This window comes from Chelonia mydas, chromosome 13 (assembly GCF_015237465.2).
Source record: "Chelonia mydas isolate rCheMyd1 chromosome 13, rCheMyd1.pri.v2, whole genome shotgun sequence".
Lineage (NCBI taxonomy): Eukaryota > Metazoa > Chordata > Testudines > Cheloniidae > Chelonia > Chelonia mydas.
In genome coordinates this window covers 31,448,225-31,460,487 of record NC_051253.2, presented here as the reverse complement: position 1 = coordinate 31,460,487, position 12,263 = coordinate 31,448,225, and the positions used below count along the sequence as shown (strand labels likewise).

General features: G+C 48.1%; 1 protein-coding gene across 5 annotated transcripts in view; it reads right to left on the bottom strand.

Annotated features, from left to right (window-relative positions):
* Positions 1 to 1,939: 1,939 nt before the first annotated feature.
* The window catches only part of MMP24 (matrix metallopeptidase 24), a 161,271-nt gene continuing 150,947 nt past the window's right edge, over positions 1,940 to 12,263 (bottom strand). For 3 of the 5 annotated variants that reach the window (XM_037915274.2, XM_037915273.2, XM_043527292.1), the window contains exons 8-9: positions 5,593 to 5,859; positions 1,940 to 3,098 (exon numbers count right to left, since the gene is read on the bottom strand). In XM_037915274.2, coding sequence (XP_037771202.1) covers positions 2,761 to 3,098; positions 5,593 to 5,859 — 605 coding nt within the window. In that variant the 3' untranslated portion in view covers positions 1,940 to 2,760. Of the gene's footprint in view, positions 3,099 to 3,193; positions 3,223 to 4,691; positions 4,754 to 5,592; positions 5,860 to 12,263 lie in introns of those variants that run through there. The other 2 variants (XM_043527291.1, XM_043527290.1) reach the window with 2 other exon arrangements.

The following is a 12,263-nucleotide window of genomic DNA, read 5'->3' as shown; positions in this document are numbered from 1 at the left end:
GAAATGAAAAATGGTCTCCAAGACATTCCAAGAACGTGTTAGATAATCTGTCCCCTGCTGTGTTATTTTCCCAACAGATGTCTGAGTAGTTGAAGTCCCCCATCACCACCAAGTCCTGTGCTTTGTATGATTTTGTTAGTTGTTTAAAAGAAAGCTCATCCACCTCTTCTTCCTGGCTGGGCAGTCTGTAGTAGACCCCTACCCTGACATCACCCTTATTTTTTACTCCTTTTATCCTTACCCAGTGATTTTCGACGTCTGTCTTTTATTTCCATCTCAATCTAAGTCCAAGTGTGTCCATTTTTAATATATAAGGCAACACCACCTCTTTTTTTTCCCCGGCCTGTCCTTCCTGAGCCAGCTGTACCCTTCTATACCAATATTCCAGCATAAATGAAGGCCAGTCTAAAAATATGTCCCAGAAGCCTTACTTCATTGGCAAGGGGGATTTCTGGCTTTATAATGGGATAAAGCAACCATTTCCAGCCCTGCTGGCTCGGGAGATAGCCAGCCTTAAACCTGTCACTGGTCCAAGACAGCTGCAATATTCCCCAGAGGCCAGTGTAGTTTGCCAAGAGAATTCCAGTTTTGGGCAGAAGGAAAATGAGAGAAATATTTTCCACTGGTGTCTGTTTGGAGCTGCTCAGAGGAAGAGTAAAGTGCATGGTAAATGCAATGTGGCACATGGTGCTGGAACTTACAATGTGCATGTCACCACCACATATGTACCTACTGAGTTGGGGAGAGGTGGTTAGTGATTAAGTCTGGCCTTATTTGGTCCTTTGTTTGCAGTCCTTCAGCCATCTGGAGACTCCATGACGTCTTTCACTAAAATTCAAATGTGTTACATCTACTGCATTCTCTTCTTCCACTGATTGTATAATTCTGTTGAAGACGCACTCAACGTTTCTTCGCTACTGAAGCGCATTATAAAGCATAAAATACAAACTAGTCTGAGACCACACAATGTGCAACTCAAATCAGTCACTGAAAGGTATACCGTCCCCTTCGCGGTAGGATCCGAGTCCGAGCCAGGCATGTAAAAGGAGACAAATACTAACAATCTCTCTCTTTCTTTCTGCCCTGCTCTTGTCATCATCTATATTTATAAGCTGAATCATGTGCTAAAAGAAACAAGTGAAAAACTTTGAGATCCTCGTTGTTTTTTGACTCATGTTGTACATTGTTGGATGTTAATCAGCTGTTCAATGCTTCTTGCTTCATCAGCTACACTGTGGCGAAATTCAGCCCAAGGCAGAAGGCCCACTCTAGGACCAGGGCCCCACTCACATCCCAGTTAAGCTCTCAAAACAGGACACAAGTGATGTGTACGCGTTGCCTAGGGCTGGTATGGGCTTCTCTGCACAGGGCTGAATGTCACCTGGAATGTTAACAGAAGTGCTGCGTTCATTTTCTTTCATGGTCATTTAACATTGTTTGGATACCAGCATGGAAAACCAGATTAAGGAAGTCTTGAGCTAGGACCTGACACCCCCAAACATTCACATTTACAAGAAGGAAGAACAGACTGTCTGAGAAGGTGATTTGTCAAAGATCAGTACCCAAAATTCAGATATTTATCCCTCTCTTATCTGAGTCTCACACATCTTCAGAACTGTGCTAGTCATCCTGTGAAAACAAGCTTTCTCGCCGCACTTTGGCATTCCACCTTTTGGCCAAATACTTGAGTGTGAAGAGGTGAGTGAAAATGAAAAATAATTTTCAAAGTTATATAATGTTTTCAAGTTTTAGGCACAGGCATAGTTCTTACTTTATCCAGACCGTTTTGCCTAACTATGATGAAGATCTCCCTCCAAACAAGCATTTTCATTCTCTTGAAACCTGAAACGCAAATTTCAGAATCTGATTATACATGCCACTATAACACCATTTCATCTTTTCCCAGGATTTTCAGATAAAATACAGCAGAGTTCTTATATAAATTGTTCATTGTTTTGGTAACAATTTATTGTTTGTGACTGATGGGAATTTCAAATCGTGGTAATATGACATTTAAATATTCATTACATGAGAGGTTCCTAAAACAAAAGCATTTAGGGCTGTGTTAACAGTAGGGAGTGTTTTGGTCTTTGTCTTGTGGACTAACTCAACTGAGGAGTTGCTTTTACTATATCTGGTTAAGAGTTCCTTGAACTCCTGGCCTACACAGAGTTACCTCCTCCTTGTGCACTGTGCTGAGTGACAGCATCAAGTATTATGTATGTACAAAACATCTGACCAGCAGGTATTGGAAAACTGCATCCAGGTAATTCCCTGGTTCTTGTAATAAACTAAGAAGATCTTTTAGAATGATTCAGTATCAGCATGTCTTCTCCTTAAGATACTGAATTGCTCCCGTTTCATAGATTTAATGATCTTAATTCATTTATGAGACAACTGTAAAAAACGTGGTCCATTTAGAGGTGGTTAGCTACACTGGAGAATGCTGGGTTTAACAGAGACCACTGGGGCAGGGCACTGAAGAAGGTTTCCCAAGTCAGCTGAAAAACATTTCAAGAAAATTCCTCTTGCAGTCTCTGACACGCACAAGGGGGCCTGTGGAGAATGGCACAGCAAGACAGACACATGACTGAGGCAGTAAGAAGGAAAGAGGCTCCACGCTGCAAGGCCACCTCTGTAATTCCTGCTTCTTTCAGTCCCAGAACTCCCATGATTATAATAAGTCACTTGAACTGTTTTGTTTGGTGGACTTCGGAACTCATTTGAGCAGCTCTGAGCTGAAATGTGCAGGTGAACGTGTCATACCCATTCCTGGACAGGTCGTTTGTAATAAGTAACGTTTTGCTGCACTTCTTTGTTTTTAAACTGGAAGATGGTATATACCAAGACAAGGATACACAGAGATAAGATGCAAGGGATCACGACTGCAATTGCATTTACAGTGCTAGGCACATCATTGATTGTCACCATAATATCCACATCATCGTGGGGGAAGCGTCTCTCTTTGCTTTGTTCAACTTCCTTTTGGTTGCAGCCCATCCAGTCTTTGAGGATTGACCTGGGGTAGCCTGGCTCCACACTCAGCCTCTGGTTATCGAACTTCCAGTATTCCTTCCCTTTATAGAAGTAGGTGTAAACTAGGGGACAAAAGAGAGATCACTTCATAGCATAACATTCAAAGACTTGAAACCGAATGGGCGCAAAGAGGTATTGAAAGGAGTTTCGCTTACAGTCATTATTTCTCTGCCTAATGGTAGGAGGCTGTGGGGGCAAGAAAAACATACATAAGGAACCTCCCATGGCAAATTTGAAGGCAAGTTCTTGATTTTAGAGGCATGTAGAGCAAATGTTTACAGGAAAAACCAAGCCGCTGATTTGCTGTTTATTTGAAATTCTAGTCTAAGTGTTCAGGGGCAAATTAGGGTCAACTAAAGCACCAACAAGCATGCCGTGATGCACTCGGGGACTTCCTCTACGTTACAAAAACATTCCAATATTTTGCGGGGACCAACGTCTGCACTGATTTGGATATTGGTTTGTTGATATTTTTAGAATATTTTTGTTTCATATATATGGCTCTGAGGGGGAAGTGAGGGAGAAGACCCTGGATAGGAGCAGCTCTTTGGAGCACACCTGTTTGAAGATTTGGCCTTGATTATTAACCAGTTGGACAGTGGCTTTAAAAGCTCCCTTTCTGTTGCTGAAAGGCTGGTGCCTTCAGCTGCTCCTTGACTGACGTAATCTTCACTCTCCAGATGCTTCCCACACCCCCTTTTCTTAGTCTTTCTCTCCCCACCCTGTGGGGAAAGGGCAGGGAAGATTCCAGCTCCCCGTCTTCTGGGCTCCTGCCTAGCTGGCTCCCACTCCACTTCTCTGTAGGGGCTCGGGGATCTTTCCTGACAACTCAAGAGAAATCCAGTGCAACAAGGGTGCCTGTATCCTCTGCAGAGGACAGACTCCACTCCAGCCAGCTACTTCTCTTTCCCAGTTGGCTGGAGAAGAGTTGGAGGATGAAGGAGAAAATGAATGGGGAGAGAGAAACAGTCTGATAGATGCAGACAGGGATGGCGAAGTAAATATTGCTCATAGTCCCGAGGCAGGGGCCCATGGGGCTGGGCACTGGGCAAACACAGCGGGAGATAGAGTCCCGTCCCTGCTCCAAGGAGCTTGCAATACAATAATGTGACTTAGTCATGGAAAAGAGGGTGTGTGTTTGTTTGAATGGGGCAGGGACGTGGGTCACAGGTTACTGGGGCTAGATTCACAAGAGGACTTAGGTGCCTATCTGCCATGTGAGGTGCCTAAATCCCAGAATCAGGCCCCATTCGGAGTCACAAAACCCTTGCTCAGCTGTAGCCAGACCTGGAGGTGCCTAAACTCACTCAGCACCTAAATTTTTGCAGTAAAAGTTCCTGAGGCCCCTTATGTTTCTGCCTCTGAGTATAGACACTGCAGCTTTCAGGTCGCCTACCTCCCAGAGCGCTCCGCCAAGCGGGGGAAGAAAGGCGTTCCTCCGCCTAACTTGTCTGTGGGGCCCAATCTAATATGCAGGTTCAAAGCTCACCTACCAAACCTGGTCCCTCCAGGCAAACTTACACAAGACCCCCATAGGAGAGGGGTCCCTTGTAACTGATTGGGGTGCTCAGCTGAGATGTGACGATCTCCATTCCACCCTGCAGGGAAGAAGGGATTTGAGCAGAGATTTGCCCCCCCTCAGGCCAGTGGCCTAGCCACTGGGCTTTGGGCTAGTCTGAGGGGGGCTCCCTCCATCTCGCCTGTTGAAGCTGTTCCACTGTGAATACATAATTTAAAAACGTCATTAGAGCAGGGTGCGGGATCCTGGCTATTCCCCCTCCCCCGTGAGCGCTCTCCCCACCAGACTACAGTCCTTCTCATGGCTGGGCTCTCTCTCTGGCCCAATCATTCTTTCATTAGTGGAAGAGCTTCAACAAGAGAGACTGAGGGCGTCCCCACATTGGAATATCCCAGAGCCCAGCCCCCACCTGTGGGGTGGCAGATTTCTGTTCCAGTCCCCTCTCCCCCTCAGGCAGAGGGGGCACTTGCACCACGGGTCTCCCACACCCTACATGAGGACCCTAACTTGTGGAGCGCCGCCTCCCTCTGCCCTGCCTGCTAAAACAGCGTGGGCACCACGCCCCAAAAGAGGGTTTACAGCTGAGACCCCCAAGCAGAGGGAGGCCCCTCCCTGGAGCCTGGACTTGGACACCTGTCTCTGAGGGGGTGGAGCTTAGCACCCGCCTGGACTTGGCACCTCCTGGTGGCTACTGTAGGCGAGTAGCTGTCTCGCAGGCTGGCCGTTATGAATCCCATTCTGAGGTGCCCGTCTCCCCCGGGTCAGTGCACAGGGGCTCAGGCGCCTAACGCAGCCTTGTTGGACCCAGCGGTTTTTTAGGCACCTAGACGTTAGGGGTGGGGATGCTCAGCATGGCCCAGCCTCCGCTGCTTTGTGACCCCAGCCCTTCGCGCCCTCTGGGGCCACTGATGTCAGAACAGCAATGTGAGCGCTGGGGCCTGACTCCAGCTCAGTAAAACCATCTGAAACAAACCAACCCCAAGCTAGGGAACCTGGTATTAGTCTGACAAGCACTTGCAATAATGGGGTCTACGTACAGCCTTCTTTGCTGATAAAAGCTCCTTGTGGGGCCTGTGGGATTCCCCTCCACACAGTGATGGGCTTTGGGTATCCTGGGTCAGTCGATCTCTTGTCCTCGTTATAGCGCCAGTACTTGTCTCCTTTGAAGAAATAGGTTTTGCCTACTGGCTCCCATCGCAAAGCTGTGTCGATGCCTTCCCGGGGGAGACAGCTTCCCAGCTCCACCAGGCCGTGGGGGTACCCTGGCTCTGCTGTCACTTCCTTAAAGACCCAGTATTTATCTCCTAGGGATGAGGGGGGAAAAACAAACAATAAATTTACTGAGATCCAGCCAACCACTTGAATCTGAAATGTTCTCACGGCCTGTAACTGAACTTCAGGTTAGGCGCACAGCAGGGGAGTGCTTACGAAACATCACTTGCCAGGCTGATTACAGCAGCGTCCCCAAACTGTGGTCTGTGGTGGCCCAAGAACATTTGTTGGTGGGCTGCAGAGAGCTGGCTGGTCACCTGGTGCTAGCTCTCCTCCTAGTTTCCAGCTGAGAGAAACCGAGGGGAGGGAGAGAGGGATGGATGAAGAGCAAAAGGAGACAAAAGTGATTCATGCTGAATAAACGACCAGGAGGACGCTGAATGACTGACCTCACTAGAGAGCCTACAAACACAGCAGCATATTCCTGAGACGCGTTACGTACCAAGAGTCACCAGCGAGGTGTTGGACGGGCGTGACTGGAAGAGAAGGTGTCTATGGGCTCACTTCTCCACTAAGATGTGAGACACTATTTGGGATCACTACATGCAACATATTCTCAGCAGTAGTCAGCAAATACATGCTAAATACCATGCTCAGTACCATGACAAATGATTCATTTAATCAATTACTTTCTGAAAACTGGTAACACTCAACTAAAGTTGCAGGTGTTGAATAGTATTCAACCCTGCCTGCTTCCTGTGAAGGGGTTTTGTGTGTATCCATGTTTGTCTTAGTCATTACTACATTCACTCCCAGACAGCTAGCTGGCCCCTGCTGTGTTACCCCAAGTACAGTACACCCTTCCCCTAACAAACCCCTCAGGATCCAAGCCAGGGGCTGGAGGAGCTCTGAGCACTCGCCGTTGCCCCGGGCCGGAGGAGCTCTGAGCCCCCACCACAGACCCAGGGCCGGAGGATCTGTCAGCCCTTGCTGCAGCCCCAGGGCTGGAGGTGGGATCCAGGCACCAGGTTCATTATATTATCGTTATTATGAAGGGCATTATAGCGAGAGTGTCCTGTAGTTTCCAACGCTCCCTACTGGTGGCACATTGGTGCACACACCATGGAAGACAGGTAATCATAGGGCCAGCATAAGGAAGAAGGTGGCTGCACCCTAAAAGACATGTTGGGTCACATGCAGAAGTCAGGGGCCATTCCTAAAGTGAACCCCCAAGACCAGCGTCATCCACCTCACAAGAAAGTACTGTGGCAAGGGGCAAACTGCTGTGATGAGAACAATACGTGAATTCCATCCTCCCTCCGGCTTTAGCTTTCCTTGCTTTCTAGTTGCCTGGGACGCTTCCCCGTCACATGATTTTGAAAAAAGAGGGATAAATCATAGAATATCAGGGTTGGAAGGGACCTCAGGAGGCCATCTAGTCCAACCGCCTGCTCAAAGCAGGACCAATCCCCAATTTTTGCCCCAGATCCCTAAATGGCCGCTTCAAGGATTGAACTCACAACCCTGGGTTTAGCAAGCCAATGCTCAAACCACTGAGCTATCCTCCCCCCAAATGAAGGATGTAACGCGATATGGTCAGGCTTCCAGGAGCCACCAGGGGCTGGGCTGCAGAGCTCTACAGCTCCCTTCCCCACCCCCTGACGTTCACAACTGGTAGCAACTGAATCGCTTTCCATCCGGTTTGGACGAGATATTATCCTACCCCGCGTTGCTTTTAATGTAATGCCAGTAGGGATGCCGCGCCCTCGCCAGCCTTTCTACACTATCCTAAAAAGCAGAAGCCGTTGCACAGCCCTCTTGTCGCCAGGACAGCTGACCGGGGAGATGCTGCCCCTCTGAGACTAGGTGAAATTACGGACTGGCTAAAACAAGTCTCAGGTGGACAGATTATCTGACACTATAACCCGAGAACGTAAATCTTACTAGTACACTTCAAGCTGACTTGCAAGGCTTGGCAGCGAGACTAGAGAAAGCTGAGACCAGACTCTCCTCACTAGATGACACAGTGAGTACTATGGACATGACTGCACAGCCACAGAAAGACCCGTTAAAGCACTGCGGGAGACGGGCATTGATCGCCAGAGGGAAGCGCCAGGAGAAACAGTCTGAGAATTGTGGGGATCTCAGAGGGGCTGGAAAAAGGGAGGTCTGGGGTATTTTTATCCACCATGCTGCCAGGGCCTTTGTCTCATCCCTGATCAGAACCCAAGATATTAAGAGAGCCCACCACCCCCTTGCACCAAAATCCCCTCCAAATGCAAAGCACTGGGAGCAACATTCCACCCTCCCCCATGATTCCAGTGCACTGGGAGCGACACCCCCACCCCCCCCGATTCCAGTCCACCAGGAGCAGCCCCGCCCCCCAATTCCAGTGCACTGGGAGCAACCCCCCCCCCATGATTCCAGTGCACTGGGAGCGACACCCCCGCCCCTCCCCGACTCCAGTGCACTGGGAGCGACACCCCCACCCCCCCCGACTCCAGTCCACCAGGAGCAGCCCCGCCCCCCAATTCCAGTGTACTGGGAGCAACCCCCCCCCCCATGATTCCAGTGCACTGGGAGCGACACCCCCGCCCCCCCCCCCCGATTCCAGTCCACCAGGAGCAGCCCCGCCCCCCAATTCCAGTGTACTGGGAGCAAACCCTCTCCCCCCCCATGACTCCAGTGCACTGGGAGCGACACCCCCACCCCCCCCCCCGATTCCAGTCCACCAGGAGCAGCCCCGCCCCCCAATTCCAGTGTACTGGGAGCAAACCCTCTCCCCCCCCATGACTCCAGTGCACTGGGAGCGACACCCCCGCCCCCCCCCCGATTCCAGTCCACCAGGAGCAGCCCCGCCCCCCAATTCCAGTGTACTGGGAGCAAACCCTCCCCCCCCCCATGACTCCAGTGCACTGGGAGCGACACCCCCGCCCCCCCCCGATTCCAGTCCACCAGGAGCAGCCCCGCCCCCCAATTCCAGTGTACTGGGAGCAACCCCCCCCCCCCATGACTCCAGTGCACTGAAAGCATCTGCCCCTCTCACAATTCCAGTGCACTGGGAGCACACCCCCCTTCAAGATCCTGAGCCCAAGCAAAGTTCGGTACTGGGCTGGGGATGCCGTACGCCTGTGGATCAGCAGCAGGGTTCAACAGAGCAGTGTGAGTTTGTTTTCTGTCTGAGGCCGCTCTCTCCTGGTACCTTTTCCAACCCCCTCCTCTTCCCCCCAGTGATTTTACTTTCCTTCATCCCCAGCTAATCTCCTAGATTCTGGGTTTATAGTAAATCTGAAACTATTCAACCCATTTACCTTAAATGTACGTGTGTGAGAGCTACCAGAGCTAAGCAATGTTTGAGCTGTATAAGTAGGAGCATTGCAGCAGATCGAGGGACGTGATTGTTCCCTTCTATTCGGCATTGGTGAGGCCTCATCTGGAGTACTGTGTCCAGTTTTGGGCCCCACACTACAAGAAGGATGTGGAAAAATTGGAAAGAGTCCAGCGGAGAGCAATAAAAATGATTAGGGGGCTGGAGCATGTGATTTACAAGGAGAGGCTGAGGGAACTGGGATTATTTAGTCTGCAGAGGAAAAGAATCATAGAATGAGGGGGGATTTGATAGCTGCTTGCAACTACCCAAAAGGGGGTTCCAAAGAGGATGGCTCTAGACTGTTCTCAGTGGTAGCAGATGACAGAACAAGGAGCAATGGTCTCAAGTTGCAGTGGGGGAGGTTGGATATTAGGAAAAACTTTTTCACTAGGAGGGTGGTGAAGCACTGGAATGCGTTACCTAGGGAGGTGGTGGAATCTCCTTCCTTAGAGGTTTTTACGGTCAGGCTTGGCAAAGCCCTGGCTGGGATGATTTAGTTGAGGATTGGTCCTGCTTTGAGCAGGGGGTTGGACTAGATGAACTCCTGAGGTCCCTTCCAACCCTGATATTCTATGATTCTAATGAAGCTTTTGGTTTCATGACAAATCATTTCCATTCCCAACTGTAATGGAATCTGAGCTCCTAAAATCCTATCCAGGAATAATGATGCTTGCTGGTTCTGATTCAGCAGATTGCTGAGAACATGTTATTGTGAGACTGGCAATAACATTAGTGCAGGGGCTTATCTTTCATTTTTATTTTTGTTAAATGAGTTGTAAGAAATGCTGTGTTGGTTTCTATTGCTGATAGAACTTTTGAGCAATGGCATTCGCACTGTAATCCAGCATGGACAAGGCTCTAGGGGGCAAAGTGTCGGCAGAACAGGTCTGCTAATGAACTCTTATCTGCAAATGATCCAGTTACGTTAGCATAAGGTTACTTAAACAATTTGCATAACTTTCTTAAATATCCACTATAGACTTTTCCCCCTTTTGTTGTTGTGAACAGTGCAGAAACAACGTCTTCTTTTGATATCAGACTATTTCTTCTTTATAAAGCTAAAGGGAATCCAGTTATACTCCAACTGGGTGTTTTGAGGGTGGTGGAGGGAGTGAGTGATGAGGTCACCCCCTTGTAAATCTCATGGATTTAGGTCCTATTTCTGTTTGGATAAGAATTATATATTTTTCAAGTGATCTTTGGTCAATTTTGATCACTTCATTTCTTTTTTTCTGTTTCTCGCTGTAACAGAGTATAGCAGGGTCCCCTTTGCTCCTGCCTCTGCTGCGTTCACAAACCACTCAGAGCCCCTGGGGTTCAGCATGTGTGCCCACCACCGTCTCACCATATACAGATTGGGGTTTCAGCCTTCAGGACTTCTCAGGTTCTGCATCCAGGAGAGAAGAGCTACCACTCTCCTTCTGCTCTCTGGCTCTCCCCTGGCTTCCTTCCTCTAGGCCTGTATGTAGCTCCTGGCTAATTAGTCTGGCAGCTGTTTCCCATTTGCCAGTCTGGTGCAGGTTTCTCTAACCAGCTCCAATTTACCTCCCTTAATTGGAGCTGGCATGACAGAGGGTTGGCTCAGGAGTTCCTGCCTAGCGCCCTGTCACACCCACATTATCTTTTACCTTTCCTGATCTGCCTAACTCTCTCCATTGCCCCCTCCCTGTTCACGTCTCCGGGGTGGTGAGGGGGAGCCCAGATATACCTTTCCTAGATCTGAAACTAACTGTGGCTCAAGCAATGACACTACTCAGGCACCTAATAAAGAAATATTTGACGTAAGCACTCCTTATGCTTAATATTATAAATTGTATTTCCAGGAACATCAAAGGGGTGAATCACCAGATAAAAAGAAAAAGAATAATCACTCATCTAGAACCGTTGAAAGCAGATATTATCTTCCTACAGGAAACCCACCTTCATGACTTGGAGGCAGAGAAATTTAGAAGGGGCTGGATGGGGGAAGGGATGATGTTTAGCAGACAAAGGTGTAGGGATATTGTTTTGCAGAAGACTGAATTTACAAGTTCTAGATATAAATAAAGATGAGGAAGGTAGATTTTTGCTGGTGAAGCCTAAGATCTCTGACTCTCTATATTCCCTAATTGATATATGTGGACCTAATAAAGATGAGCCAAGTTTTTTTTTTTAAGTTTTTTTTCCAAATTAATTACTATCCCACTAGAATCAGTCATCACAGTAGGAGATTTTAATGAGGTGTTGGATCCTTTTTTAGACAAGTCAGGCCGGCCCCAGTGTACACAGTAACATGCTAGAACCATTAGAAAGGCTATATGGAAGACTTGGGGTTAAAAGATGTGTGGCGGTTGCAGAGCCCTACAATGAAGGGTTTTAGGTTTTTTTCCTCCACACTTTCCACATATTCACAAATAGATTTCTTCCTGATTTCTATGGACTCCATACTAGTAACGAAATCAAGACTACCAGGATCTCTGATCATGCACCAGTGACACTACAATTTCCCCTCCTGAGACAAACTGGATTTGTAAGAGATGGAGACTGAACGCCTCTCTTTTGAAAGAGAACATTTTTCAGAACTAGATCACAGCAGAAATTTGTTTTTCTTTGAAACGAATGATACACCAGAGACACCCCATTCAACCCTATGGGAGGCACTAACAGCTTCTGTTAGGGGCTGGATCATTTTCTGCTCAGGAAAGAGGGGTTAGCCAAGCTCAGCTCCTGAAATTAACCAAACAACGTAAAGTGAAGAGAAGCCCTAGTTACTGTACTACTTAAACTGGGTAACGATATGCCAAAGTGTAACAGCCATAGACCCATCTCTTTAATCAATGCTGATATAAAAATACTTTCAAAAATATTGGCGAAGAGGCTTGAAAAAGTAGAGTGGGGTGGTTCACTCCAAGCAGGTGGGATTTATTTAGAAAAGGCATGGTTTAGATGACACATGTCAATTGATTAAAGTTGTGGCATTCCATCAACGTTCTAGAAATTCCCATAAAATCATTTCACTCCATTCAGAGAATGGACACTCTGCCTTTGACAGAGTGAACTGGTGATATTGTTTTCGTATTCTGGGTAAATTTGGGTTGGGGAAATCCTTTATTTCATGGATGAAGTTGTTATAGTCCAATCCCAACT